The sequence below is a fragment of the Sceloporus occidentalis genome, unplaced genomic scaffold (assembly GCF_023333645.1).
Source record: "Sceloporus occidentalis isolate IW3139 unplaced genomic scaffold, rSceOcc1.0.p SCAF_6, whole genome shotgun sequence".
Classification (NCBI taxonomy): domain Eukaryota; kingdom Metazoa; phylum Chordata; class Lepidosauria; order Squamata; family Phrynosomatidae; genus Sceloporus; species Sceloporus occidentalis.
Window position 1 is genome coordinate 16,720,913 of NW_028316986.1, and position 24,718 is coordinate 16,745,630.

Genomic DNA, 24,718 nt, shown 5'->3' on the forward strand with positions numbered 1-24,718 from the left:
ACCTGTAGTAGTGTGGTAGAATGGTTAAAATTCAGAATGTTATTAATGCTCAGTAGCTGACAATTATAGTGCTGACATGCACTAAGAGCAAAGGTTGATATTTGTTAGAATCCTGTAGTATTCTACCAGATGTATTCTACTGTGGATGCTGGGGGGATGGGTTGCGCTTTGCATAGCTTGTAGAGATGGTGATATGGAGTACTAGGCTGGACCAGGTGTGAGTTATCTAGTGTCCTTGAGAGGCTGGCCTGCAGAGACTTGGAATGCAGTTTCGTTTCTCAGGGGATAGGGATGGAGGATGGGAACTAGTGCTGGGAAGGAGGGGTCCTGTTGCGCGGGCTTTTGCTAGGGGTGGAGTGCTTTGGATTCGGGGGGAACTTATGCATTGCTTTGGCTGGGAGGGGTCAGTCTCAGCTAAGAAGCTGAGTGATGCGACATCGCTGATTTTGGAGCCTTCAATAAAGTTCAGTTGTTTCAATAAACAAGCTGACCGATTGATTGTCCAGGATTCTGGTCCGCACTCTGACAATATTCTAGGTCATGTAAAACTATCTGTTTTGAAATATAAACAATTTGGAAATGCTCCTAACTTATAATTCTAACCCAAATAAAAGGAAGTACTGCATAAACAGTTTGAGGACAGATAATGGTTTGATTGATGGGTACCATGAGAGATAGAGACATATGTTAGGTGCAATATTTGAACATCCAATGAATATACAGGGGTGTAAATGTTTAATTAAATTTAACCAATGAAATGGGATTTCTAGTTTTCTTTGTTCAAAATGCTATAAAAACTGGGTTCCCTTTGACTTCAGGGTCCCAGTAATTTGGATGAATTTCCTACTGGGAATGGCTGCAGCTAAAAATAAAAATGTTTCCTTTCCAATCCATCTCCTGGTCTCCCTGCTGATTTCTGGTTAAAATTCTGATTTTAAAATAATCTATAATCAATAATCTATAACAGTAGAATTCAAAGATATAACCATGTTAGTCTGTAGAATCAGTACATAGAGAAATCTTGTAGCATCTTTGAGACTAACTGAAAGAAAGATGTTGGCAGCATGAGCTTTCGTAGATTCCAGTCTACTTCCTCAGATGCGATTGACAACCATGGTACAATAATATCAAAAATCCACCAAACATTGATACATTTATTTGGCCAACCAAAGTGCACAAAATACATGATGCAAGCTTTCCAAGCTCCACTGGCTTTTCCATAAGGCAAAAGTGTTAAGAATTATACAGGAGAAAAAAATGACCATGTTAAGGTTTGCATTTTCTCAAGGTGGTGTTGGTGTGTTATACTTTGAACGGATATCTATGCAAGCAGGTCCCTCCTCCTTCTGACCATGTGGTATTGGAAACAAAGCATTCCAAAGTCCAGGAGATAAAATTTGAATCTCATTTATAGCAGTGCAAAAAGATACTTCTTCTGAAATCCCAGATGTCTCCATCCTTTGTGAGGTGACAGCTTTTTTACCATATGGCTACTCCTGAATATATTTCTTGGCAGTTCTAGATTATATTCATGGACTCATGCTGCTGCAAAATACAAAGATAAAACAACAACAACAACAACCTTTATTACAGCCATTTGGCCAGCACAATTACAAAATTCCAATTTAAAACATAACTTAATTTTATACCACAGGTTCATGTACATGCAGTTTGGAGAGTATAAACAAATGATAGTTTATAAAAAGTAAGAATAGGACTGTATGATTAGGTAAACACACAATAATGAGTAGGTTGTTATTACTTCGTAAATAATTCCATTATATTGTGTTATAGAGTATTATATTTAAGACATATTAATTCAAAACTATGGTCATATCTTTTGTTTAAGCAAGAGTTAAACTATAAAGTGCCATTAATCAGATGCAACTGGTTGGGGTAACTTCATTAGACTTTGGTCCCCAACTAGGTTGGTTTGATGGTATGGTAAAATACAGCCATGCCTCCTCATTTACAAATTTTACCATTAAATCAAGCCATCTATACAGATTTTGAGATTATATTATAACATATTACTTCTGTTTAACAAACTTTTTACGATTTGCAATGGCAGCTGCAGGTTCCTTCACATCCATAGTTCTCTGGCAGGCTGATCTTGAAAAAACAATGCTGGTGGAGCTGGCTCTTGGTCTGGACAACCGAGGAAAGGTTAGAGCTCAGTAACAGAGCTAGATGTTGTTCATATAGACTATCCCAAGTTCAGTCCCTGGCATCTTCTGTACAAGGAATCAGATTCTGATATCTCTGTCTAAGACCATGAAGAGAAGCATGGTCAGTTAGAATGGGCAGGATGGGCAAAGGTACCTTTTGTTATTTTCCTAATATGCTGTACTTATTATATCAAGCTACAATTTGGTATAGTGTTATCTGTTTCCAGCTGTCCTGTTACCTGTGGATATGGATGGGTGAGGTATTTGATACATTTTCCATTTTGATGTGAAAATACCAATTTCATACCTCCCAAGTCTGTCAATAGAATGGAATGAATCATGCTGTAGAATTCCATATGTTTCTGATTCATTTTGTAAGGAGGTGGAAGTGCATAACATATGTGTACATTTGAAGAATATGCATGATTATGAATGCACATATTTCAAAATGTGCACAAATCTAATTTTGTCACAAGAAAAAAACTGTACAAAAAGTATACAGCACAATCTGGACTAGATCTACACAAAGACAGCACTGGACTTTAAAATGACCATGTACATTGAACAGAATCCAAGGAGACCCACAACTTAATTCAAAGTTGTGAGATGAATTGTTTTATTTTGCTTTACTGTTGTGGTATATTTTGTATATAGTTATTTACTTATTTTTTTAAAAAAAATAAAGTTTTTTAAAAAACTTTTCATGTTGGGGAAAAGTGCATATAATACATAATGATGTTTAAAGAAAGTCTCACGATCGTGATTATATGTAGGATAATGATGGAATTAGGATATCAGTGGGGGAAATGAGAAACTCAGGAAGAATGAGACTGACAGATTTTCATATTTCTATAAGCTGCTAGAAATTCACAGATAGTTATAATACATCATAGTGATAAATGTGCAATGTGCAAAGAAAGTGCAAAGGCAGGTTTGTAGTAGAACATTAAAAAACAAAATTAATGACCACAGATGCTTAACATAACTTAGCAAAAGACAATGGAGATGTTGAAATAGTTCACAATTTTGCATACCGTAGCTCAGTCATTAATCAGAACTGAGACTGCAGTCAAGAACTAAGTAGAAGACTAGAGCTCTATACAGACAGGCACTTTGTGCCGTCTTGTGGACAGAGTTAGGGTGCAGCGTTTGCATGCTGGATGCCCTAACCCCACCCCTAGGGCACCATTTTGATGTGCGCCAGTGTACACGGCATGTGCCATCATGATGCCCCTCCGGTGCTACATCCACATAATGCAGCACTGGAGGGACATCATAAAGCTCCACTGCTATGCCTAGGACACCCTTGGAGGGTGAAAAAAACACATTTTGCAGCTCCTTTTTTGTGCTCTCTGGAGGCCGGAGATGGCTGCAGACCCGATCCAGCCAATAAAAGGGCGGCTATAGACCATCCCTTTGGGGCGGTCCGTATAGGCCTTAGGATTTGAAAAGGCTGCTATGAAGGAACTAGACAAGATCCTGAAGTGTAAAGATATCTAACTGAATACTGAAGTTTAAGGTTGTCTTTGTGATCATGCTTCCCATTTCTATGTATGCTTGTGAAAGCTGGACAGTGAAGGAAGCTGAAGGAAGCAAATCAACTCATTTGAAATGTGGTGCTGGAGATGAGTTCCATGGACACCATGGACTGCTAAAAAGACAAATCAATGGGTCCTAGAGCAACTCAAACCTGAACTCTCCCTAGAAGCCAAGATGACTAAACTGAAGCTGCCACACTTTGGACCTATCATGAGAAAACATGACTCACAAGAAAAACAATAATGCTTAGCAGAGTATAAGGCAGTAAGAAAAAAGTCCACATCCCAGACAGACAGACTAAATCAAAGAAGCTATGGCCTTGAGTCTGTAAGACTTGTGCAGAGTGGTTGATAATAGGGTGCCTTGGAGGTTTCTTAGTTGTAAGGTTGCCATAAGTTGAAGTTGACTTTATGGCAGTGAACAACAACAAAGTTATGAATGAAACACTATACAGTGGTGCCTCGGGTTACGAAATTAATTCGTTCCGCGGCCGCTTTCGTAACCCGAAAAGCCTTCGTAAGCCGAATTGCCATAGGCGCTAATGGGGAAAAGCCGCGATTCCGTGCGAAAAAGCCGAAAAAAGCACCAAAAGTTTTTTCGTAACCCGAAAAAACATTCGTAACCCGGAACAATAATTCCCTATGGGATTTTTTCGTATCCCGAAAATTTCGTAACCTGGGTATTTCGTATCCCGAGGTACCACTGTATCAGAATATGAGATTTGTGTATGAAACAGTATCAGTAAGAATACATAGTTTCTTTGGAAAGTTCCTGACATTACTTCAAAATGTGCTAGTTTTCAATGGAATGATTTCAAATGTATCATCCAGTGACAGTGATTAAGGAATGACACATGTGTGACTAAGCCCTTTGTAAAATGTATTTTTACAGTTCCATGGACTAAATTCAGCATCATGGTAAATACTTGAAAGAATGGAGCACTGGAGTTTGTGAGTCATCAGTGCTGTGCATAGATTCTCTACTTACTGAATTATCGTCAGTGATTCTTCCATTTATTATGACTTATCTTTGGGATGCTATCTTCCTAACATGACTAAATAATATTGCTGCTAATCAAATTGAAAAGAATATAAGCTTGATTTTACCACTTTATCTCAGTGCATCTTTTACTTACAGTCTGCTTGACTAAAAAAAATGTCTATAAGCCTTGTACATGAGGCTAGCCAGCTAGAAGATACTGCCTTTCCTACTTCATTGTTTCATTTTCGCTTCTACAGTGTGAATTAATACCACAGCAATATCAAACCTCAAAGAACTGCTAGCTTTCAGGATGGTGGCAGTTGCAAAAACTGGTCCTACTTAGTAAATATGCACCCTGATGTAGAAAAAACATCTTCCAATTAGTCTTTAACGGTAATGCGAAAAGACCAAGAAGGTGATAGTGTATAAGTGAAGTATGTTCTTCACTAAAAGTCATATAACTGTTCTGCACAAAGAAAACAACACACAAAATATCTATAATTATTACTACTATATTGAAGACTGCTCTCCTAATTTATATCACCCTCAGCATAGCCAACTGGCAGGGACAACCTGCTTGGTACCTGGTTAGTGTTTGAATGCGAGACCAGAGAAATACCAGAATTCTCTAAGGTACATTGTGAAATGCCAGGAAGACGCTTCAACTCTGAGTTGACAGTATTGGTCTTGTCTAGTCAGTGATCTGATTCAATATAAGGTGGCTATGTTACTGATGTCCACCCCTCCCCCACCAATTTAGTATAACTATCAAATATAATTCAGAGACTATGGCCTGGAACAGAGGGGCATGGCATGCAGTTGATGCATGTCCCCAATGTGCCTGGATGCCTCTCTGAGGATGCCGACAAAAGGTATGGTGAAAACCTCCTTTCCAGTGGCCCATTTGGAAACGTGGTGGCAGCCCACTTTAAGATTAGGCTGTTCAGTCATCATGGTCCCTGGCCAATCAGGAGCCAATTGGGCTTGGGATGCCAGAGGCCACTCCAACCTGCTCATCTCCTTTGTCACATAGTCATGTTAGTCTGGAATATCAGTATGTAAAAGGATCGCGTAGCATTGCTGGATTGGGGCCTCAGCAATCACACATTGTGACCCTAATCCATCTATTTGCCAATTCAAAAACGAGTGGCAAAATGCCACTTCTTTTTGAGTCAGCAAATGGGTGCCCTTTCTGCCTCCGCCATAGCTTTGCGATGCTCCTGCAGTGTGCTGCATATAAAAACTATGCTGCTGGAGTGCCGCTACACTGCACACCATCTGGTCAGGTGGGCGGCATGACACTGGCTTGGGGGCAGCATCAGGGTGTGCATCATCTAAATGCCATGCCCCCCACACCACCCCCAAGCCAGTGCTTACTGCTGGTCTGTTCCAGCCCTAACTGAGCAAAAGATGCAGTAGCATAAGCTTCCACAGACTTGGTCTACTTTCTCAGATGCATGGAATGAACTGTGTGCTGTTTTTCACTGAATGCATCTGAGGAAATAGACCAAGACTAAAAAAGCTTATGCTACAACATTTTTAACTCAGTTATGGTTGAAAGTGAATATGAAGCAGCTTCTGACCTCTTTGGAGGCATGGCATTTAGATGACACACACCTCTAAAGAGGCTGGGAGCTGCACTGAAGCCAACCTCCAGTCCTTAAGAATAGAACCCTTGGTGGCGCCAGTTTACCCTGTGTACATGGCCCACCTTGAGAGCAGGCCATGTGGTCAGTGGTGTTCCAATCCACTTCTGCATACTTGGGCCACTCTTTCATGCCTGCCTGCTCCAGACCCTAGTCTCAATGGTGCTACAAGATCCCTTTGTGTACCATAATAGGTAAATACTGACTTTGCTGAGAAGAAAGGTGACAAAGGGGAATCAAATAAGCCTTTAATATGTAGGAATTTAGCAAAATATGTATGCCTTTTTTAAAACTGTATTAATCTGCCACCATCTATAGGTAAAGCTAGACCATTTGGCCTGTATTAAATACACATGAGACTAGCATTTAAAACTGCTCCTCATGCCAAATTTTTATATAACTCCATTACTGCAATTAACTAAGGGCCAAAGTAGAAATTTGCTTCTGATGGGAATGGAGAACAAGCAGAAGCAAGTCCTATGGGGATGAGAAACAATTACAAGCAATAATAAACTCAACTGTAAGATTCAACATTAAGTCCTGTTATTGTGGAGGCAAAATCAAGAAGTAAACCTGACCTGAGTATTAAAGCATAAGCCAGGAGGCAGAAACAAGGACATAGAAATGCATCAAAACTCAGGTGGAGGATGGTGGTCAGACAAGGCGTTTGGTGAAAATGGAAGCCCCTTTATGTACCATTCTATCTAGAAGTATCAAAGGTCCAGCTTTGATAGATCAAATAGTTGGGACACTACTAATGGTCCAGAAAATTGGAAAGATGAATGCAGATTCAATAATTCCTGGCATATGCTCTCTTCTTTATATATTTGATATCTTCCAGGGCTCTGCATCTTTTTCTGATAAGATCCAGTTAAGATTTCCTGAGCTCGCAACTGTTTTATGGATACAGAATAGTATCATTGCGGAAAAGCGGTTTAAAAATAAAACTTATTATTATTATTATTATTATTATTATTATTATTAATATTTATTATTATTAAGAGAGGCCCAGTACAGACCACCGGTTTGTGGTGGCCTGGGGCCAATTCTAGGGTTCTGGAGCACACAGCATCCGCATGCTCCAGACCCCTAGCACCTATGAGGAGCGCCATCTTTACGCAGCGTCGTCCATACAGTGCGTGTGTCCATAACACAGGCGCGGCACAGCGTCCACGCGTCCATATGCCATCCTTCCATAACCGATGTGTCACAGTGCACCAATGGTGCATTGATGACGTCATCTGGGCGCACCAAGAAGAACCTGTTTTTTCCAGGTTATTTTTAGTCCGAAGGGACGCCATGTGGTTTGGCTGCTGCAGCATCCCTCCGGAGGAAAACTGGACACCTCCAAACCACCCTCTTGGGGTGGTCTGGAGAGCCCCAGCAAAACCCTCATAAACATTGTAAGGGTAGAATATAACATGATCAGCAAATAGCACACAATTATAGTATTTGATACCACTTTTAACTGCCATGGCTGCACCCTCTTGAATCCTTGTATTTTTTATTTGGCAAAGCACTAGAGAACCAGTGTGGTGCAGAGGCATGAGCATTGGAGTGCGGCACTGGAGGCCAGAGAGATGTGCTGTGTCCACAACGACCATGTGCAGAGTTGATCCATGCAGGCAAGACACCACAAGAAGGCTCTTGGAGAGATGTCTGCAAAGGCTTCAGGCTGAGAAAGAAAAATTCCTCCCACGCAGACTTTCAGCCTTGAGCTCCTGGCTTGAAAAAATAACACTGCTGGACAGCAAGGATCTCTCAAACACGAGGACTTTAATCACTTGTTGCAAGCTATTTACGAGATCGCACAAAGTACCAGACAGCTGTCTTGGATACTCACAGCTATATACACAAACAAACCAAGTGCTTCACTAGTCACCAACGATAACAACCCAACAACGGAGATAGTCACCTTCTCCTTTATATAGACGGTCTTCTGTGAAGTCATGTGGTGTTTTGCCACCAATGAAACCTTGCTGGTTTCATCTCCAGTGCAGGTTGCATCATACCATTGCCCATGATGCACTGTTGGTTGATTTCACCTACTTGCATGTTGCATCAGATGTCCCATGATGCACAGCTTCCAAATACTGACTCAGGCGGGTTACATACCGCCAGATTGCGGCGGTTTCCCACCGCCACCGCTTGCAGCATCCAGGAGCCGCAGCGGCCAAACCGCGTGGGTCCCGGACGCTCCAAGGAAGGAGCGTGGAAATTGCGCTCCTTCCTGGGCCCCGGAAAAGACGTCGTGAGGCGCTAGTCGCGCACTCGCAGCATCACTTCTGGGGTGCGATGTGCGGATGCACAGCGTCCGCTACGTCAATATGGCGGCAGCCGTGTGGAATGGCTGCCGCCATTTGTCACAGACTCTGTCCGTGATAGGGTAAGGGGCGTCTGGAAGAGACACCCCTTTTTTAAATGGGACATCCTAAGGACGTCCCTTATGGCGGTGTGTAAAGCACCATACACACCTGCCACTTGAACTGTAGTAACCTCTGCTCCAGCTCCACCTAGTGGCCACATCCATGTCATTTCTAGGCTAAGTGTGCCACATGGTCCTGACATGGGTAACCTTGGGCAAATCATACTTTCTCAGCCTCAGAGCAAGGCAAAGGCAAACCTTCTTTGAACACATTTTGGCAAGAAACCCCCATTATAAGGTTGCCTCAGGGTCACCCATAAGTCAGAAATGACTTGATAGCACATAAAAAAAGGCACTAGAACTTTCATCCACATAATTCTAAATATCTCATAAAACTACAAATCCCTGGATTCCATAGGTGAAAGTGATATCTGATATTAAAATTGTACTGTCAAAAAGACTATGAACATGATCTTTTCCTAATGTGACGATGCTCAAGAAGGGGTAATCTGAGTGGTGGGTTAAGATGTGAGAAGATGCATGGCTCCTTTTCCCATCTGCCGTGTTTCCATTTTAGTTTCTGCTCCCTCCCTAAACCACATTTTGTTCTACGGAGCTCCAGACATGTGCTTACTTCCAAAATATGTCTCTCTATGTACTATGCCCCTGCCGTTTCCTCACTGAAAGTTATTCCTTTACCAAGTCTCTATCAAAAAGTTTTGTTAAGTTTTTGTTAAACATATTTGAGTGTTGTGTTTTATTTCCATTGTGAGAAATCATTATGTGTCTTCCCATGGAGAGATGGCTGAATTTCATTTGAGAGATGAGAAATTTCTCTTCATCCTTGGCATGAGCTGGTTATGCTGCCCAGCACTTAATAGAAGGTAAAAGGCAGTCCTCACACACATACAAAGGCACCAACTGCAAGGTTGTTTTAATCCACAAATAAAATACACATCAAAATGTACCAGGCATATTTGAAGTTAACATCATTAAAGGTGCCAATATGCAAACATACTCATGAAGCTGTTAATTGGAATCCAGCTGGTGAGAGAAAATGAGAACACTAAAGGGACATCTTAAGATTATACTTTACCATGAAGACTAGAACAACCAGTCCAAGCACAGATGGAAACAAATGTACTTGGCAGAGAAGCTTGGTAGAAGCTGGTTGCCTCCCTGGGCATCAACACTACTGTAGACTGAATTTAATGGCTTAAGTGCTATAGTCTTGTAAGCAGCAGAAGATCAAACACAACATACAGAAATGAAACACAATAAAGTTTTGAGCTGGCATTTGCAGTAGATTTAATACAAAATCGTCATCTAAAGAGAATTTGAAGGAAACTCAGGTGAAAGACTTGGACATTTTAATTTATTGTTTATTGAAAGTGGGGCATTTTGTAGTTTTGTTTAAAATACAGGAATCTCCCTATCTCTCCTTTCAAATTATATCATTGATGGCAGAAATGGTATAATGTATACAACTCCATCACATTACTTAAAGACACTAAAGTGCATTAAGAATGTAGTAGAGAGAAATTGTAGCACCTTTGAGACTAACTGAAAGAAAGAAGTTGGCATCATGAGCTGGTGTAGACTTATGTCTACTTCCCCAAATGCATCTGAGGAAGTAGACTTGAGTCTGCAAAATCCCATGATGCCAACATCTTTCTTTCAGTTAGTCTCAAAGATGCTACAAAATCTTGCTACAAACTAACACAGCTATATCTTTCATAGAATCATAGAATCATAGAGCTGGCCCCAATTTCAATAAACAATAAATTAAAATGTCCAACCCTCCTGCCATGCAGGAATTGACAGATGGCCATAAAGTGCATTAAGTTTTGTATGGATTTTTTTTTAATTTTTTAATTTTTATTATTACAAAATTACCACAAACATACAAAATGATTAAACATACACAAACTAAAACACAAAATAACTAACAAATAACCTAAAAAATCCAACCAACAAACAATACTATATATATATATATGTATACATACACTCATACACCTAAAAATAAAAAAAATCAGTGAAAGCAAAACAAACAAGCCACACAACACATCTTCTAGTTTTAATCTCCTATACCAACATTAAATTTCTCACTTCCTTTCATTTACTGGAATTCCTCTTATTTTCCATATCACAATCCAACTAACTCTTATACTTATTTGACATGATTCTCTTGTGAATCCTTAATGTTGACTAATAAATCTTATGCCCTGATTCAATAACCTCCATATCTTATATATCTACTGTAACCTAGACTAAATCTCAAAAACACCTTTCTACTTGTATGTATATTTATATATGTATATGTATATTTATAAATCCTTATACTACTGCATATATAGAACTCTGATACATAACCTCATTGTTCTTTACCAAATGCTACACATAATGTCTCCTTTTTTTCATTTTGTAGAAAAACTTCCCAGGGTTCCCATTCCTTATGAAATTAATCTAATGTATTCTCTTTCAATAGGGTTGTTAATTTATCTAATTCATATATATCCAGCACCTTTAATTTCCAGTCTTCTATTGATGGGGTCTCCTCCGATTTCCAGTATTTCGCAAAGACCAATCGTGCAGCTGATATCATGTAAAATATTGCCTTCTCATTTTCCTTCTTTAAATTCCAGTTTTGGGATAAGTTCAAGAGGTACACTTTGGGGTCTCCTCTTACTGATAATTTGAATATTTTCTTTATCTCTTTATGGATCATATTCCAAAATCTCTTCGCTTCCGGGCAATGCCACCAACAGTGCATATACGTTCCTACTTCCTTTTTGCATTTCCAACACTTTTGGTTCCTGTTCTTATACATCCTAGCTAATTTAAAGGGTGTGAGGTACCATCTATAGAATGATTTATATAGATTTTCTTTAATTTCTGTACATGGGGTAATTTTAATCTTGGATTGCCACAGATTTTCCCATTCACTTAACTGAATTGGAGTATTTAAATCTTTCGCCCATTTTATCATGACTTCTTTAACCGTTTCTTCCTCAAGTTCAAGACTTCTAATCAGTTTATATATCTTTGCGATTTGTTTTTTAGGGTTTTTGATTATCCCATCCAATTGTTGTCTTGCCGGTTCTATCCCCACATTTTTACTGTCTATTTTAAATCTTTCTTTTAATTGGCGGTATGCGAACCAATTACATTTGAATCCCTCAGTTTGCAATTCCTCCTGAGATTTCATACATCTTCTTCCATTCTCTATCTTTGTAATATCCTCGTAAGTTACCCAACCATTTTCTTTTAAAATTTATCTCCGAAATAACGCTTCATTTGCTGAAGTCCATATCGGTAGCTGTGGACACCATCTTCTCTTATATTTTTCCCAGACTCTAATCAATGATTTTCTAATTAGATGATTTTTAAAATTACTATCTACCTTTATTTTGTCGTATAGCAAATATTCATGAAATCCGTATATTAAATCAATTCTCTCCAGATTTATTCTTCTTTCTTTATCTAACCTAATCCAATCTATTAACCAATCTATTGCACAAGCATGATGATACCATTTTAAATTTGGGACAGCCAACCCTCCTTTTTCTTTAGCATCTTGGAGGAGTTTCATCTTAATTCTCGGTTTTTTTCCATCCCATATAAATTTTATAAGATCTTTTTCCCATTTGACAAAAGGCTGATTATTTAGAATAATTGGAATTGTTTGGAAATAAAACATCAATTTTGGGAGAACCATCATTTTGATTGTTTCTATCCTACCCATCCATGAGATTTTAAATTTAGCCCACTTCTCTAGGTCCTTTTTTATCTTTAACCAACATTTTTCATAGTTATTTTTGAATAGATCTCTGTTCTTTGTTGTAATAGTAACACCTAAATACGTCACCTGTTTTGCAATAATGAATTTAGTTTTTTCTTCAAATATTTTCACTTCCTCTTTATTCATATTTATTGTTAACACCTTAGTTTTTTCTTTATTAATCTTATATCCTGCCACTTTGCCAAATCTTTTCAACTCCTTTAAAATAAATTCACTACTCTCTAAGGGATTAGATGTTGACACCACCAGGTCATCTGCAAACGCCCTCAATTTATACTCCTCCCCTTTCATTTTGAATCCTATAATCTGTGGGTTTGCTCTAATATTAGAAAGTAAAGGTTCTAATGCCATGATAAAAAGGAGAGGAGACAGGGGGCATCCCTGTCTCACTCCTTTACAGATTTTACATGGTTTTGTTAATTCTTCATTAACCAAAATACGTGTTTCTTGTTCGCTATATAATGTTTCAATTCCTTTTAAAAAAGTTCCCCCTACATTTATATTTCTTAGAACCCCAAATAAAAATTTCCAATTAATGTTGTCGAATGCTTTTTCAGCGTCGATAAAAAGCAGGGCCAGTTTTTTATCAATTTTATTTTCATGTATTTCCACCAGGTTAATTAAATTCCTAATATTATCCTTTATTGTTCTATTCGGAAGAAAACCCCTTTGATCTGAGTGAATCCAATCATTCATAACCTTTTTTAATCTGTTCGCTAAAATTGACATAAATAATTTGTAATCCGAATTTAGAAGTGCTATAGGTCTGTAATTTTTAAGCTCTTTAGAGTCTTTCCCTTCCTTTAATAATAAAATTGTGGTAGATTGCTTCCATGTTTGTGGCATCCTTCCTTCCAAAACCTCATTCATTACTTGCAAAAGCGGCTCCCTTATTTGATTATCACACACCTTATAAAATTCATTAGGGAAGCCATCCGGACCTGGTGCCTTCCCTCTCTTACTATTAATTATAGCTTGGGTAAGTTCTTGCATTGTAATTTGTCTATTTAGTAAATCCCTTTGTTCCTCTGATAGTTTTATTAGTTTAGATTTTTCCAAGTACCTATCAATTTTTATTTCACATATACTCGTTTCTTTAAATAATTCCATATAGTACTCTAGGAAGAGATTTTTAATTGTCTTCTGGTTAGTAATTTCGTCTTCTCCTTTCCTAATTCCCACAATTGTATGTTTCTCCTTTTTCTTCTTTAACAAATATGCTAACATTCTTCCAGTTTTGTTTGCTGATTCAAGAAATTTTTGTCTGGAAAATTTTATTTTTTTCCCATTTGTTCCACCATAAAAATAGAGACTTGTTTTTGTAGAAACTTCAAATCCTGCAAAATCCTTACACTATTGGGTTTCTCTTTTAATTCTTTTTCTTTCTTCTCTAATTCCTCTTTTAACTTTGTCAATTTTTCATTTCTCTTTTTCCTTTTTTCCCCTTCTTTTTGTATTAGCCACCCTCTTATGACTGCCTTAAAGGCATCCCATATCATTTGTATTGAGGGTTCTTCTTTTAAATTTTCTTTAAAATAATTTTCTACCGTTTTATTCAGATCCTCTCTCAACACTTCATCCTTCAAAATTGTTGAGTTTAATTTCCAATTGAATTGTTTCCTTCCTATTTTAAGATCTACTTGCACTGGATTGTGATCTGACCATATCTTAGGTAAGACCGAAACTTTTTGTAGGTTCTTACTTAGGTGGAGGGAAACCAAAATCATGTCTATTCTTGACCAAGATTTGTGTGGATTCGAGAAAAATGTATAGTCTTTACTCTTCCCATTTTTTAATCTCCAAGAATCCCCCACTGCCAATACATCCATTAAGTCGAAGAATTCTTTAGGCAATTTTCCTTGACTTTTCCTCCCCCTCTTCTCTGTAAACCTGTCAATTTTCGGATCCATTACCCCATTCCAGTCTCCCAGCAGGATTATAGAGTCATGCTCGTAATCTATCAATTTATCTTTTAATTTCTTATAAAATTTATTTTTGTTTTCCAAGGGGCCATATACTCCCACTACTAACATTTTTTGATTTGTCCATATCAATTCCACTATTATAAAATTCCCATCCTTATCTTTATATAATTCCTTAGCCTCAAATTTAGATTTGATGTAGATTACTACCCCTTTCTTCTTAAATTTAGTTGCCGAAATAAATTCTTGGCCCAATTTTGTACATCTTAAATATTTTTTATCTTTTTCTTTAATTCTTGTTTCCTGTAGACAGACTACATCCAGATTGGCTTTTTGTAAATAATAAAATATTTTTTTTCTCTTTTGAGGTGTGTTCATACCTTGTACATTCCATGTTACAAATTTAATTGTCTCCGCCATTTCCTAGTGTACCTGCTGAACAAATCCCAGAAACTGATTTAATCAAAAAGCAAAAATTTTATTATTAAGATATTCACTTCACTGCTTTTACATCTATCAAGGACCAGGAGTTTCTGGTTAATAAAATTTATATTTCTCCTTCTTCTTCCTCCTTCTGCTCATCTCTCCTCAATCTGTCTTCTTCTGCAATTAGGTCTTGGAGATCCAAGTCAAACTGTGGATTCTCTGACTCGGCTCGGACTTCACCTTCTTCCGAAATTTCATCTATTGCTTCTAACTGGGTCAAAACCGGATTTCCCTCTGTCTCTTCCTCCTCCTCTAACTTTTCTTCTTCAGTTATTACCTTCGCGTCTTTCTTCACCCCTTTCCTTTGTTCTGAAGCTCTTCTTACAAAGGTGAATCCCCGCCTCTACAATGGCAGCAAAGAAAAAAAAAAAAAAAACCAAACTCTTCCGTAGTGGATCTAATGTCTCAATAATTCAACAGGCAGAAAGTAAGCGTTTTGAAATTGCCACAGTTCAACTCAAAAAATATGCAAAGTCCGGTTCTTTCCAACACCAGCTTCTAATATCAATAGTTCCAGGCGCCAAGATCTCCTTCTTTTATCCCTGCTCACAAGCGATATAGGGAAGCTGTTACTTGCTGGTCCTCCAGTAAATGACAAACTCTGCCCATCCACAATTATATTTCCACAATTTAAAAATTGGCGGCGCCTCTGTGCGGATTAACCGCTTTTAACCACCATGCGGGCGTGAAATGCTCTCCAAGTCCCCAGTCGCACAGTTCAGTCTCCAGCCCCACGTAGCAGGGGGAACTTACTTCGATTCCTCGCAGCTTCGGCTGATATAGACTTTCCAACAAGCCTCCTCTGATTCCCACTTCATTGGTGAGGATTTCCCAGCCTTCGGTTTTCACCCCTATAGACTAGGTCTCCCGCTGTGGTAAGACATCCCTCGGCGCCCCGGGGAATCCGTCTCAGCGAGGCGCCATAACCAACCGGAAGTCAAGTTTTGTATGGATTTAATACAAAAATACTCATTCGAGTCAAATAGAATGTGATCTGGCCACATGCAATTCATAGGAATTTGGGGTTGAGGACAAAGGGAAAAAGAGCTCAACCTGCAAACTGAGTTCAAACTTCAAAAGTAGTTTGCACTCAGCTCAACAGAGGAGAGAGGGGAGGAAGGGGCATAGTCTTGCTCTTCCCTGTAGGTTCAGAAAAAAGCAAACTGCTGTAGCCTCTTATAGCTTGTGTGTTTTTCCTTAGTCATATATTTTGCCGTCTTGACCATACTCTGATGTTCCTTGCCCACATGATCCCAGTTTTTGTATGTGAAATGTTGGAGGGTATGGTTGTACATGCCTGCCAGTAAGATGGTAGAATCATAGAATTATAGAATTGGAAGAGACCGCAAGGGCCATATACTCCAACCTCTGCCATGAAGGAACTCTCAATCAAGGCATCCCTGACAGATGGCCATCCAGCCTCTGTTTAACCTCCAAGGAAGGAGACCCCACCACGCTCCAAGGGAGTGTGTTCCACTGTCAAACAGCCCTTACTATCAGGAAGTTCCGCCTAATATTGAGGTGGAATCTCTTTTCCTGGAGCTTGCATCCATTGCTGTCAGTAAGTTCCTCTTAATGTTGGGGTGGAATCTCTGTTCTTGGAACATGCACCCATTGTTCTGTGTTCTAATCTTTGGAGCCGCAGAAAACATTGCTCCATCCTCAATGTGACACCCCTCAAATACTTAAAGAGGGCTATCATATCACCCCTTAACTGTCGCTTCTCCAGGCTATACATACCCAGCTCCCTAAGTCTTTCCTCATAAGGCATGGTTTCCAGATCCTTCTCCATTTTAGTCGCCCTCCTTTGGACACACCACAGTTTATCAATGTCCTTTTTGAATTGTGGTGCCCAGAACTGGACACAATATTCTAGATGAGGCCTAACCAAGGCAGAATGACATGGCACTATTTCTTCCCTTGATCTAGATACTATACTTCTATTGATGCAGCCTAAAAAAGCATTGGCCTTTTTAGCTGCCACATCCACATGTTTTGACTCATGTTCAACGTGTGGTCTACTAGGACTCCTAGATCCCTTTCACACATAGTCTCATTGAGCCAGGTGTCCCCAATCCTATATCTATGCATTTCATTCCCCCCCACCCAAGTGCAGTACCTTACATTTCTCCATGTTGAAATGCATGCTGTTAGCTTTGGCCCAGCTTTCTAATCTATTAAGATCACCTTGAATTTTGATCATGTGCTCTGGGGTATTAGCTATCTCTCCTAATTTGGTGTCATCTGCAAATTTGATAAGAATGCTCTCTATTCTTTCATCCACATCATTGATAAAGATGTTGAATAACACTAGGCCCAGGACAGAACCCTGTGGGACCCCACTGGTCACTTCTCTCCAAGATGAAAAGGAGCCATTTCTAAGCACCCTTTGGGTTTGGCCAGTCAATCAATTACAAATCCTTTTAACAGTTGCCTTGTCTAACTCACATTTTACTAGTTTGTTTGCAAGAATGTCATGGGAAACCTTGTCAAAGGCCTTACTGAAATCAAGGTATGCAATATCCACAGCATTCCCTTCACCTACCAAACTGGTAATTTAATCAAAAAAAGAGATCAGTTGAGGAGGCTTTCAAACCAAAAGAAAGCCAAGGTTAAATGCCAGTACTGCAGCCACAACATTGTGACTTCGATCCCAGGGCTCTACGGTTGATTCAACTTTCCATCCTTTTGTAGGTAGGTAAAAGGAGTACCCAGCTTCTTGGGGGCAATTGGCTTCCATGTTGTAAACTGCTTACAGAGTGCTGAGCTCACTGATAAGCAGTAGAGAAATGTAAATGCTATTGCTATTGCTAAATATAACCCCAATTAAACACAGGGATTCAAATCCAGACCTTTAAGAGTTAAGCATTTGCTACCCTTGATGGATGAATTTGTTATTTTTAGTTCCTACAACATTCAGTTAAAATAAATCAATCTAGAATATGACAGCTTGTGAATTTTTGTAAACTCTTACAAAAAGAAATGGACTAAAACTAAATTAAATTCCACAGCACTTATGTGTTTGTGTGTGTGTATTTGCTATTGTGTGCCTTCAAGTCATCATAAATCACAATAAATCTATGGCCTGATATTTTCAGAGAGGGTTGCCTTGGCCTTCCTCTGAGTTTGAGACCACTACAGCACTCTGTTTTCATTTACAGAATTTAATTTACAATATTTAAAAGTTTTAAAATGAAGGGGAAAAGAATAGGAGTAAGGGCATTTCAGAACATAGACACATATCCCTGGATACCTGTATTCATTTATCATAACCAGTAATACTTAATACAATCTAATATGATTTTATGTTATTAAATTGCCATCATTCTGAAATACATGTATATTTGCTTTAATTAGGGTTCTATCTTGATCCCTAGACAAATTAATTTTTTAAAAAAATCCAAGTGTAGGAGGGTTAAATCCAAGTAGTTAAACTGTTTAATTAATTGGACAGAAAGGTGAGAATATGTGCTTCCCTGATGTATCAAAGAGCTACTTCAGCTGAAATCATATTGCATGCTAAAAGTGATAAATACAGTGGGGCCTTGTTATCCACAGGCTTGCCATCCACAGATTTAAGCATCTGTGGATGGCAAGCCTCCATTATCCCCAATGGTGGCACATGCATGTGGCCATGCTGCTATTAGGAGCAGTCTTCATTGTCCCCAATGGCAGCGTGTGCACATGGTTGTGCCACAATTAGGGACAATAGGACTTCAGGTAAGCCCCCGTTGTTTGGGGACAATAGAGGCTTTTCTGAAGTACCATTAATCCTAATGGTGGTGCGGCCACATGCATGCACCACTGTTAGGAACAATGTGACTTGGGGTCCCACAATATGACTTGAGGTTTTCAGTATCCAAAAGAGGGAGTCCAGAGTAGATCCCCATGGATGCCGAGATCCCACTCTGTGTGTATAACTAGGTTTGTAGATATTTCAGAAATATGTGATGTAAAAAGCTGTGGTCGTTCAACCAATTGTCCTTCATACAGTCATGAAACAGTAGTTTCTGAAATTGTCCCTTTACCCCAGCAGTGTTTCCCACCAACTCATTTACACAAGTACACAGCCTCTCATATTAGAAGGGAATATATAGTCCACTCTGTTCTGCTTTGATGAGGCCTCACCTGCAGTACTGTGTACAATTCTGGGCTCCTCAATTCAAGAAGGATGTGGACAAGCTGCCGCGTATCCAGAAGAGGGTGACCAAAATGCTGAAAGGTCAGGAAACCATGCCCTATGAGGATAGTCTTTGGGTGCTGGGTATGTTTAGCCTGGAGAAAAGAAGGTTGAGGGGTAACATGGTCTGTTGTTGTTAACTACCTTGGAGTCAAGTTCAACCTATGGTGATTCTACGAATGAGAGACCTCGAAGTCACTCTATCCTCAACCATCCTGCTCAGCTGCTGTAGATACGCAGCCATGTTTAAATATTTAAAGGGATGTCATATTGAGGATGGAGCAAGCTTGTTTTCTGCTCAGAGCACAGAGCAACAGAAAAAGAGATTCCACCTAAACATTAGGTAGAACTTCCTGATGGCAAGAGCAGTTCAACAGTGGAACATTCTGCCTTGGAGAGTGGTGGAATCTCCTTTTTGGAGGTTTTTAAGAGGAGGCTGGATGACTATCTTTCAGGGGGTGCTTTGATTGTGAGTTCCTGCCTGTTAGGGGTTGGACTGGATGGCTCTTGCAGTCTTTTCCAACTGTATGATTCTATGATTCTATTTCATACTGGAGGGGAATTAAGAGATAGATCTCTAAATCAAAGGTTTTCTTAATATACAGGTATACTTCAGTAAGGACTTAAATTAAGCACACACAACTACACTTAAATCATGTAAATTCCATTCTTTTTTAGGTCAAGGTTTGCAGACGTACTGCTGCCATCCAATACTGAAAGTTTGTATTTCTCCAGCTTTCCCAATGCCAACACTGCAAAAACCTTACAAGTAGACAGAATACAAGGGGTGGGGGAAGTCAGGCAGGGAGGGAGTCCTGTAAAATAAAACTTTGTAAAAATAAGCTTCTGTCTCAGAGGCTTTGTTAATTGATTTATGCCTGTATCTTAGAATAAGATGATACAACCCTATCTACATCAATTTGTCCAGTGCCCAGCCCCTTTAAAGCCATATGAATGGATGGCAGACAATAAAATTCTTTACGCTGTGATATTTTGTAGATGAAAACAACATCATAATATGCTCAAGACAATAAAAAGTTTTAAATGAAGAAGAGCACACAAGCTAGGAGACGATGCAGCAGTTTGCTTTTGTCTGTTTCTACTGGAAAAGATGAGACTCCATACTCCCACCATCCTCTTCCATCGATGAATTGGTTTCAAACTACTTTTGCATTTCTAAATCAGTTTGTACTAATTGAAGTAAGATGAAAACAAAACGAAATAGTGGAAGGAGAAAGAGAAACTGGGACATTTTAAAGCAGCTGAAAAAGTAGAAGAACAGAGGATTAATTGGAACAACAGTCTCTGCCAAATTTGGACAGTTGAAGTTTATGTAGTTTCTGCCTGAAATGTATGCAGAATGAAGAAGCACTTTCTAGTGTTTGCTTTGAGTCTTCCATCATTCCTTTTCAATGTATTTCTAGTAATTGCTTTGATCCCAATCTGCATGCAAGTTGTGATTTTGAATTGTTTTATACTGTTTTAACTGATTTTAACTGTCAAATTGTTTCATTGTCTTATAATCCCTTTAAATTATTTTGCCTGTTTTATGTCATTTAAATTGGCTAAACTGATTTTATTGTAAGCTGCTCTGAGATCCCAAGATATTGGGGGGGGGGGAGAAATATTTTAATGAGTGTTTTAAAAATTAAAAATATTCCTATAGAAGAAGGGAAGTTCTCTTCCCCCTCCACTTCCATGCCACACATGATTTCCACTTCTTCCATACCACACATGATTTTACACATTTATGTCACACAGAAATTATACATTTCTACCACACTTTAATGGCTCCTCTGCCACCAAAGTATTCTACAGAATTTCCAGAATCTTTTTAATGACATTAATATCAATAATGTGTGGTGAAGTTGGCTTATTTTCTTCCTAGTAATTTGGTATAAAAATGAGAAGCACTGTTGAATACACTGAGGCCAGGTGGTACCTGGTGAATGAATACATTGTGCTAATCTCCATTACATTAAAAGCTATTGATCAATGGAATCTTCTGTAGTGATCTATGTTTATTGCCACTCAGGAAGAAACTCACTTGAGGGTGTCAATGAGTGATTCCACTTGGATGGCTGAATGTGCTTCTTAAAACACAGAGGATTGGTTCAGAGCTGCAAGGCTCCCTTCTCCTTCTGTGTCATGTCTTTTTAGATTGTAAGCCCGAGGGCAGGGAACCATCTAACTAAAAAGATTGCATGTACAGTGCTGTGTAAATTTACAGTGCTTCATAAATAAAGGTTAATAATAATAATAATAATAATAATAATAATAATAATATCTGGCAGGCAAATGTCTCAGAATAAGATTGCATTCTCACAGCAGAGCTTAGTCGAGTTAGTATGGTATTCTAGCGTATACAGTGTAGGGACTCAAAAGATGGACTATGACTAAGATACAACCATTTTAATAGTGTCAGTATCATGAACTCAGTACTCGTCTCATCTTATTCAGACTGCTTTCATCCTTATCCTTGGCAAGCTACAGGAAAAGGGATTTCAGCTCAACATTAGGAAAACTTCTTGAGTAAGAACTATTCGACTGTGGAACACACTCTCCTCTTGGAGAATGGTGGAGTCTCCGTCTTTTGATGGCCATCTCTCAGGGATGCTTTGATTGAAAGTTCCTGCATAGCAAGGGGTTGGACTGGATGGGCCTTGTGGTCTCTTCCAACTCTATACTTCTATGTCCTGCAATATATTTACAGTGAAATTGACTACTAGTTTTCATAATAAAAACTCTACAAAGCAGTACAGTGAGCTCCCACATTTGCTGATTTCCCTTTTGCAGATTTCATGATTCGTGGATTTGACTAATATGCTCTCTCTAGAAATCTCTAAGTCCTCCAGAGGGATTTTATGGTCACTGTCAGCAGAGGTTGACCATACAGTTGTGTCAAGGAAATGCAACATGGGACATGCAGTTATAGAAATAAAATATGTATGTGAGAGTCAGAATGACTAAGCATGAACAATTAAGAAATCACACAGGTGTAAAGGATGATATAATTTAGAAGTCTTGGGAGCCAAGGACAAAATTAAGGAATGTACTTTGGTAACACCTGAGACTTGTTACATGTACAAGGTGATCAGATGATGTTCATGGGTTGGACTTGAGTATGGGATGAACAAAAGTCAACCAATCATTGTGAATGTACACACCCACTGGGTGGTAATTGTCTAGTGGGTGGTAACAAACATTTGCTATAGTAATTGCCAGTTTTGCTAATGTAACTGATGGGTAGTTGTGAAGTATTGGTAGAGTGTAGAGATATTGTGGATTGTTGGGCATATAGAGATAGTAACTGTATATAGTAGAATAAAGTAGATCTTTTATCTAAGACTACTGAGTTGTGTTGGTGTCTTGAGTGAAGATACAAGAACCAGCAGAATCCTGTTGGTGTTTGGAGACATCTGAAGAAGAAGAGTGAGAAGGCTTGGAGAAGATTGTCAGGGTCTTCAGCCTGTTCTCAGAAAACTCTGCTGCTTTGGGAGAAAGCAATAACCACTGACCAAAGCTGGTCAGCTCAGCTTCATTAACAAGGTGGTGAGTTACAGCCTGAGGTGTAGAGCAACAACTCCCATCATCCCTGACAAGTTGCACTGGAGGACCTTGAGATTTCTAGAGAAGTGTTCTCTCAGGTAAAACAACAACAGCAACAACAAAAACAGCATTCATATATTTATATGGATTTACTTATATTTGCAGTATTATACTTTTGCTGTGGAAGGGGGTTACCCCAACCCCATGAATGTGTGGGGACTGACTGTATTATTATACAAAAACAAGAGTTAGTTATTACTGGATAGGGGTTGAAAGAGTATTTGCTTATTATTTGTGAAAATTTAGAAAGGGGAGTTTCACTTTTGAGGGGAAACCCAGCCAAAGTTCCAGTCCTAAAGATGATCTCTGGGCCCAATTCATGTGAAGGAGATACACATTAGCCAGGTCAAGCCACTCCACCTCCAGATACTCACTATGCTCTTATACCTTCAGGCTTCCCCCACAGCCACTAGATAGTCATGTTTGGGCATAGGAGAAGGAATGCGTTCCTGAAAATGCATCTAGCTATCAGAACATAGCCAGATGATCCTTGGGTGCCCTCCCAGGGGAATACAGGGAGGCAGCTGGGCAATGTCTGGATATCAGAATATAGCTGAACAATTTTCAGAGGGGGATATGCTGCTTCTGATGGGAAGGATTACTTTATTTATTTATTTTATTTTTATCCCGCCTTTCTCCCAAAATGGGACCCAAGGCGGCGAACATATATAAACATAAGTTAAAACTGTACAATTAAAATCATAAAAATATAAAAATTACAAATATATATATATTTAAAACATACAGAGTTAAAATTAAAAAGTCCAAGTCCAACCCTCTTGTCTCCCAATAAAACCAAGCCTGCCAGATCTCAAAAGGCCTGTTTTAACAAAAATGTCTTTGCCTGCCTACGAAAGGCCAGCAGTGAGGGGGTCTGCCTAGTGTCCCATGGAATGGAGTTCCACAGGGAAGGAACAGCCACTGAGAAGGCTCTCTCTCAGGTCCTCACCAGGCGAGCCTGAAATGGTGGTGGGACCAAGAGAAAGCCTTCTCCTGAAGATCTTAGGGCTCTAGGTGGTTCATATGGGGATATATGGTCTTTCAAATAGTCTGGACCTAAGCCGTGTAGGGCTTTATAGGTCATAACCAGCACTTTGAATTGTGCTCGGAAACGAACCGGTAGCCAGTGAAGCTGTTTCAATACAGGAGTTATATGCTCCCTGTAACTGGCTCTGGTCAGCATTCTAGCCGCAGCATTTTGGACTTGCTGAAGTTTACAAACAGTTTCCAAAGGCAGCCCTATGTAGAGTGTGTTACAGTAGTCCAAACGGGATGTAACCAAAGCATGTGTCACTGTAGCCAGATCTGACATTTCAAGGAATGGGCACAGCTGGCGCACAAGTTTTACTTGTGCAAATGCACTTTTGGCCACTGCTGAGACCTGGGCATACAGATTCAGACTGGAGTCCAGGAGCACACCCAAGCTGCAAGCCTGAGATTTCAAGGGGAGTGTAACCCCATCCAGCTCAGGCATAGCCCCAATTCCCTGATCTGCCTTATGACTGACCAGGAGCACCTCTGTCTTGTCTGGATTAAGTTTCAATTTGTTTGCCCTCGTCCAGTCCATTACTGACATCAGACACTGGTTCAGCACAGGGACAGCTTCCTTGGAATGAGATGGAAAGGAGAGATAGAGTTGAGTGTCATCTGCATACTGATGACACCACGCCCCAAAACTCCGGATGACCTCTCCCAGCGGTTTCATGTAGATGTTAAACAACATGGGGGACAAAACAGAACCCTGAGGGACTCCACAGGCCAGCAGCCAAGGAGTCGAACAGGAGTCCCCCAACACCACCTTCTTGGTCCGCCCCTCCAAGAAAGACCGGAACCACTGCATAACAGTGCCCCCAAGCCCCATCCCAGAGAGGCGGCTGGATACCATGATCAATGGTATCGAAAGCCTCTGAGAGATCTAACAGGACAAACAAGGACACACTCCCCCTGTCCAGTTCCCTGTAAAGGTCATCCACCAAGGCAACCAAAGCCGTCTGTGCCATAGCCAGGCCTGAAGCCA

The 24,718-nt window shown here is 39.5% G+C and overlaps 2 protein-coding genes across 30 annotated transcripts in view; one reads left to right on the forward strand and one right to left on the reverse strand.

Annotated features, from left to right (window-relative positions):
- The window catches only part of NRXN1 (neurexin 1), a 1,287,731-nt gene that overhangs the window by 112,209 nt on the left and 1,150,804 nt on the right, over positions 1-24,718 (forward strand). The gene's annotated exons all lie outside the window — the stretch shown is intronic.
- On the reverse strand, positions 14,974-24,424 carry LOC149310445 (uncharacterized). Its single transcript, XM_089528342.1, has 2 exons — positions 23,789-24,424; positions 14,974-15,255 (listed from the first exon to the last, which is right to left on the reverse strand). Exons 1-2 carry the CDS (start codon positions 24,422-24,424, stop codon positions 14,974-14,976), a joined length of 918 nt encoding a protein of 305 aa, XP_089384468.1.